At 38.8% G+C, this 7,309-nt stretch overlaps 1 protein-coding gene across 5 annotated transcripts in view; it reads left to right on the top strand.

The window, feature by feature from the left end:
* The window catches only part of Sugct (succinyl-CoA:glutarate-CoA transferase), a 778,692-nt gene that overhangs the window by 367,105 nt on the left and 404,278 nt on the right, over positions 1-7,309 (top strand). For all 5 annotated transcript variants that reach the window (XR_003834661.1, XM_021180767.2, XM_029468350.1 and 2 more), the window contains exon 11: positions 2,829-2,926. Coding sequence is in view for 4 of the 5 variants with exons in the window: in XM_021180767.2 (XP_021036426.1) it covers positions 2,829-2,926 (98 nt within the window). In the remaining variant the exon portion in view is untranslated. The remainder of the gene's footprint in view (positions 1-2,828; positions 2,927-7,309) is intronic.

The raw sequence follows: 7,309 nt of genomic DNA, 5'->3' as shown, positions 1-7,309 counted from the left end.
GGTGTCTTGTTCCCAATTCTAAGAAGGGTTAAAGTGTCCACACTTTGGTCTTCGTTTTTCTTGAGTTTCATTCGTTTAGCAAGTTGTATCTTGTATCTTGGGTACTCAAAGTTTCTGGCTAATATCCACTTATCAGACAGTATATATCATTTAAGTTCTTTTGTGATTGGGTTACCTCACTCAGGATGATATCCTCCAGACACATCCATTTGCCTAGGAATTTCATAAATTCATTATTTTTAATAGCTGATTAGTACTTCATTGTGTAAATGTACCACATTTTTTGTATCCATTCCTCTGTTGAGGGGCATCTGGGCTCTTTCCAGCTTTTATAAATAAGGCTGATATGAACATAGTGGAGCATGTGTGTTTCTTACCAGTTGGAGCATCTTCTGGATATATGCCCAGGAGAGGTATTTCAGGATCCTCTGGTAGTACTATGTCCAATTTTCTGAGGACCTGCCAGACTGATTTCCAGAGTGGTTGTACAAGCTTGCAATCCCACCAACAATGGATCAGTGTTCCTCTCTCTCCACATCCTTGCCAGCATCTGCTGTCACCTGGATTTTTGATCTTAGCCATTCTGACTGGTATGAGATGGAATCTCAGGGTTCTTTTGATTTGCATTTCTCTGATTATTAAGGATGCTGAACATTTTTTCAGGTGCTTCTCAGCCATTTGGTTTTCCTCATGTGAGAATTCTTTGTTTATCTCTGAGCTCCATTTTTTCATGGGGTTATTTGATTTTCTGGAGTCCACCTTCTTGAGTTCTTTATATATATTGGATTTTAGTCCCCTATCTGATTTAGGATAGGTAAAGATCCTTTCCCAATCTGTTGGTGGCCATTTTGTGTTATTGACGGCGTCTTTTGCCTTACAGAAGCTTTCCAGTTTTATGAGGTCCCATTTGTCGACTCTTGATCTTACAGCACAAGCCATTGTTGTTCTATTCAGGAATTTTTCCCCTGTGCCCATATTTTAGAGGAATGTTGGCTTTGTATTTTTTATGTTGTTATTGAAGATCAGCCTTTGTCCATGGTGATCTGATAGGATGCATTGGACAATTTCAATATTTTTGTATCTGTGGAGGCCTGTTTTGTGACCAATTATATGGTCAATTTTGGAGAAGGTACCATGAGGTGTTGATAAGAAGGTATATCCTTTTGTTTTAGGATAAAAAGTTCTGTAGATATCTGTTAAATCCATTTGTTTCATAACTTCTGTTAGTTTCACTGTGTCCCTGTTTAGTTTTTGTTTCCTCGATCTGTCCATTGGTGAAAGTAGTGTGTTGAAGTCTCCCACTATTATTGTGTGAGGTGAGGTGCAATGTGTGCTTTGAGCTTTACTAAAGTGTCTTTAATGAATGTGGCTGCCCTTGCATTTATATTCAGAATTGAGAGCATTTGAAATGTAAATGAAGAAAATATCTTATAAAAACTGTAAATTTTTTTTTAAAAAGATATCTTAATGGCCATTATTTATTGAAGAAAATAATTCTTGACTAAATTCTATGCTCTTCCCAGGAAACTCACTTCAAGAATAATGAGTCTGGCAAGGTGAAATAAGAGGATGGTGAAAGGCATAGAACTAAAGCAGAGGTATCATAAACAGAGCTGATTTGGACTTTGAGGGCTGATGTATGAAAGACAAAAAAGTCCAGTAAGTCAAATGCAGAGGACACATGGGCAGTCTAGCCCCTCAAAAACACAGTCACCTTGTGTCTTCTTTTTTTTTTTTTAAATGTAGCTGGCAGTAGTATGCTTTATATCTAGTCTGACTTGAAATTTTGACTAGTTTCTTAGGGGAGGAATGTGCTTGTTTGTGAAGACCTACTCTTCAGAAGGAAGTTTGTGACTAGGTCAGGATTTGAGACCAATTTTGGGATCATGTGCAATAACTGGGAGGTTTCTAGAAAGAACACTGTATGCAGTGTCACTTTTCAAAATCCTGAAGAGTATTACTGCTTTTAGAGAGAGTAGGTGGTGGATAGGAAAGAGGAATTGCACTGCTGTGGTGGACTCTTGACCCTGGGGAATCTTCTCTTCTCTCTCTTTTGTGAGATGATTAGTGGATTGATTTTATTTAAACTATGGGAAATAAGTGAAGCAATTAAGTGTTTATATCAAAAGCAAACACATTAATGAAGTAAGTAAGGCTTTCCATAGGGCACCTGGCTTGCCCCCAGCCCATAAATGCTCCTTCTGACTTTCCAACACAACTGCCAAACTCTTGTCTCCATACATTCTTTCAAAATGTCTTTTCCCTTCCAAATCCACTTGGTACTTTCCTTATGGTCTTGTTAAAACTACAGGATGTCCAATGGGGTTTGCTGGATGGATTTTCCCTTTAGCAAGGAGCAGCCAAAGAGGAAGTGCACGACAGCATTTCTAGTCAGTGTTCCTTCAGGGAGACACACTACAGAAAAATAGTGACACTCCTGAAAGAGGAAGATGGTTTAATTTGATGTCGTTTGAACAGCTAGAATTTGGAAAAATACTTGAGCTTTCCCTTTATGTTAGCACCTTATACAATATCCTGAATAGCACTCCTGGGGTAGATAATATCATTTTATTAACATATGGAACAACTAGTTCTGTGCCCCTAAGATATATGTTGGCTGTAGGTTTTATATAAGTGAATATAGATACTCTCGTATAATTGACAAGAGTAATTCATCAATATAATTCCTCCAGGTTTATATTGCTGCTTCCATACCCTTGTAGAGAGGTATGGTGAAAAGGAAAGAATGGAAAGGCAGATCCTGACTGCTGTAGGACCTAAGGGTCCAAGAAGAACTTGTAAAGTATACGTTATTTTTTTCCCTTTAGATCTTGAATTTGCCTGAACTGATTGATGATTGCAAGTATAGAACGAACCATCTTCGGGTACAGAATAGAAAAGAGCTTGTGAAAATCCTTTCAGCAAGGTAAGCTTCAACCTGATACCTAGATGAAGCATCTGGTTCTCCCAGTCAGAGACCTATGTATGCCCTTTCTTCATTTTGAACACTTCTCTACACTGACTGTCCTCCATGTGTCAAATGCTGTTTGTGTCAGTGGAGGGGCTAATGCACACAGAGTATGGGAATAAGAATTGGGTGCCCCTTTCCTGATCATTAGTTAAATATAATTCTGATTCTACTGCAAAGCCTCACAGCCCTTAATGATTAACCTTTCTTCACAGGAGAATTACCCATTCATTTCTACTTTTTGCCTCTTTGTCTCTAAAGCATTTTTAATTCATTTAATTGGTTGATAGGACTTTTCCTTTCACACCATGGTTACCAAGTCTCAATAATAGGCACTTGTGAGAAACTTATCAAAAGCTCTTTGATAGACCAAATAAATCATGTTCATGCTGTGAGAAGAGTAAGTCCCAAGAAAGATGTAAAACCAGGCAGATGCAAGCAAGTATCATCTTATTAAGTCACTAGCACCTAGACACACAAAATTAGGATTTTTTTGTGCCATAAAACTTTGATAAATTCAGTTGTAGAATTGTACTGTTCAACAACTTCCAGCAGAGAGAGGGAGTGAGAGAGAGAGAGAGGGAGAGAGAGAGAGGCATTTAAACGTTTTTTGAACTCATAGGCTCATTATTTTTCTATTAAGATTCAAGAAAGAATAAGAAAGTATATTGAAAGGAAGAATCTAGTAATAGTCACAGAAAGAAACTTTGGGAATTCTTCACTTAGGGTGTTCTTTTTGTTGTTGTTTTGTTTTGTTTGCAGAGCCAGTGTTTACAGTCCCTTCCTTTTGTGTGTTGACTATTTTGGCATTACCTTAACACTTTTATTATAATTTTTTTTTTTTACTACTCCCAATACTTTCTCATCCAGGGTATGTCAAATAGCTGGGATGAGGGAAGATTAGCGTGTCTATTCATTCTCACCTACAAGCACATCCTTTATCTCTCTGAACAAGCACTACCAGTGAGTTAATACTATTTAGTGGTCAGCTTTCAGGAGTCTTTACCAATGCTTTGAAGCTTGTCATTCTCATATATGATATATGTTATTCCAGTATTTTGAAAGTTACTGGTTTTTCAAAAATTTCAGGACTAAGTCCAGTTGACTCTGTTTGAAATCTAGGGTCCTTCGTAGTCTGATATTATGGAAGTTCCTTGTCTCTAGGTATCTCACTCATTTCAGTTGGAGACCACTAATCTGGCCATACACACATTTTATGTGTTTCATTTTCTTTCCCATACTTAGCATGTCCTGAACCAGATGTAGCTAGATGGCCATTTCTACATTGCTATGAAGCCACACTGTTATATTTCTTCCTGCGTTCCCAAACAGATAATTGCACCTTTAGGAGAGAAAGTATGCAGTCTGTAGCTCATATCTAGCTTGTAATCAAACACAAGTAAAATGGGCTTTAGTCCTGGGGATAGTATGCCTCAGAGGTCTGCATTGTTCAGTATTCTGATCTTGACCTAAGAAGTTTCCTTTCAATCATTTCAGAAATTGTGAAACATTATTGAGTGTTCCGTGGAAATAGAGACACATTAATATGTAGCGAGAAGGGAAGGAGAATCACTATATTTGCTAGCTCAAGCCCTATACAGGTGATTATTCTTCCTCTTTCACAGATGCCAGTCTGAAATTTAGGAAATGTCTTACTTTTCAATTGCTGTGAAGTGATCCTATGACCAAGGTCCAGAGGGTTAGTCCATGACCATCATGGCAGGAAGCATGGCTTCAGACAGGCAGGTATGGTGCTAGAGCAATAGCTGTGAGCTTGTCTCCCTTTCCACAAACAGGAGGCAGGGGGCACAGGGCCGGGGAATTAGAAAGGGAGAAGGGAAGGGAAGGGGAGAGGGGGAGAGAGGAATGAGCTAACTAACTGTGAAAGGTGTGGGCTTTTGAAACCCCAAAGTCCACCTTCAGTGACACACCTCTAATAAGGAGTAACAAACAGGTCTACCAACTGGGGACCAAGCATTCAAATACGAGTCTATGATGGCCATTCTCATTCAAATCACCACAGGCTGTATACACAATGAATGGATAGTAAAGGTATTTTAAGGACTGTACCCTTTTCATATACCATATTTCTTTCTTGCAATGACACATAGCAACTCTACTTTATTAATTCAACATGTACTGCCTGGAGGCTCTTGCTTAGTAAGTGAATACGTTATAAGGATTGAAGATAAATAAACCAGGAAAGTGCATAACTGAAAGACAACAAGGGGAGGGAAAGGACCAGTAACAAAAGCTGAGAATGATGCTGGCTTCATTCCTATCCATGCATCAAGGGGCCTGGATGATAAAATGAAGTGTGAACAGAGGCCTGTAGGAATTGAGAGAAGTGAGTCAGCAGACCTCTGGAAGAAGTTTCTAAGGCTGAGGGCATGTGATAAAGTTCAAGAACCAGTTCAAGATGCTGTGTCGTAGGCTAGGGGAGGAAGGTGAAGGCCAAGGTTGGGGCACAGACATCAAGAGAGGTGAAAAGTACATCAGGGTGATGCTTAAATTGTGAAATAAAGGAATTGTAGTTGTTTGGTAGGGGGTTAAAAAATGAGTTAGCTCTGCAGCAAATCTTTACTTGCTAGAAAGTTCAAAGTATTCCAGTAACCTTAAGCCAATAAAACTTCCTTTTATTTCAGTGGAGTGGCCATGGAAACTCAGGAGTTTCCATAGCAAGTACTCCTATTAAAGGATTCTTACTCGGGCTCTATTGAGGCCCATTAAGGGAATGCTGTTTCCTAAGGGAGCACCTACTATTTCAACATACTCCCAAAACGGTAAGACTTTATTCAGTAGGGCCAGTAAATCACCTTGTTAAGGAACCACCCCATAAACAGGTGGGTTCAGTTAATGCCATGCTAACGAGATAGGAGAGATAATTATCCTCTTAGTAAGATTATGTACTTTGTCTCCCCAGAGTTCTTATTTTCTATACAGTTACCATGAATTCTCTGATTCAGAAAGGTGCAACTTTTCCCTTCCCCTCGTTTTCTTTTGGATATTGGCCAGGACCTAAGTTAACTTTTTAGACCCTTGGACTGTTTAGCTCTTTATCTTACGGTGCCTCCCTATTCCTCATCTTGCTGAACCTCCATACCTAGCCCCCAGGTCCTGTGTTCCTGCCTTTTCTTTCCACCTCACCTCCAGGCAGCTCCTGAGGTTTACAGCTAGACTGCCTGTGGTTTTTTTCTAGTAGATGCTAATACAATTGCCCCTGACCTTTCATCTGAATTGTTCTTAAGGTCTTGTTCTTATTAGGAAGACTAAGAACCCTGAGAGAACCCCAATTTCACTTGTAACATTTAGTACTCAATACTGGGCTCTCCCAAATTTGTTTACTCGCTCATTCACTCACTCATTTATTTTTACAAATATAGACATACTAAGGACTGCTCTGAATGTTGGGAAATGGCATAAAAATATAGACAAAATGCCTAGCTCCCTGCATGCTTGCAGACTTTCTAGAAGACAGTCCTTGCAGTTGTTTTGAGCATGTTTTTCATATAATGTTTTCTTAAAAAAAAAAAAAACCTTCTTTTTGCTTCAACAAATATTACAACTAGAGTGCATTAACCATTTATTGTCTTTTTAAATATATTAATATAAATGTTATATTTTTTGTAGTATTTGCCAATCCCTTTTGAAGTGGAAGTATATTTTTAGATCAAAAGTTACATCGACATGTGAATATAGCAGGGGTTTGCCTGTTGTCTATTATGAAAATAGGTACTTTTCTTATGTGCCTACATATACGCTCATCTTTAGAATATGTCAAACTAGGGATGCATTTCTGAGAATGAACTAGCAGTACAGATAACTCTTAAAATAAACTAAAAATAAACTCTAGGCATGATGGACTCATAAGAAACTCAGTTCTTGCACTCAATTTGACACCCCAAACTGAGAACTGAGGCATTACCAGATTTTTACAAGTGTATGCTCCTCAGTAGACATATGGATTTCCTACTGTGGTTCATAATCTTCCAAGAACTTTCCTTGGCAGTGACTATTTCCATCTTTGCCACAGTAGGATTCATGTGAAATCTGCAGAATCAGGAATTCCCTTTGTACACAGTGGAATTCTTAGACTGCTCAAAGGGCCTGTGGGAGGTTTTCTTTGACTGTTCTCTTCGAGTACCTTTGGAGGCCTTCTCTGAGACTCAGCTGCCTGCTTTGGTCATCAAGTGTTTCTGTAGCCAGCACACACAGTTCCCTCCAGGCCTCTCAGGTGTTCCTAAGTCCCCACTGTGCCTGCCAGCAAATCGTTTTTTTTTTTTTTTTTTTTTTTTTTTTTTTTTTTGATGTGGAAGACATTCCCCTTGAGCTTGCCATTTT

Source organism: Mus caroli, chromosome 13 (assembly GCF_900094665.2).
Source record: "Mus caroli chromosome 13, CAROLI_EIJ_v1.1, whole genome shotgun sequence".
NCBI classification, from domain to species: domain Eukaryota; kingdom Metazoa; phylum Chordata; class Mammalia; order Rodentia; family Muridae; genus Mus; species Mus caroli.
Note: the sequence above shows the minus strand (reverse complement) of the source record. Positions and strands in the feature narration are given on the sequence as shown.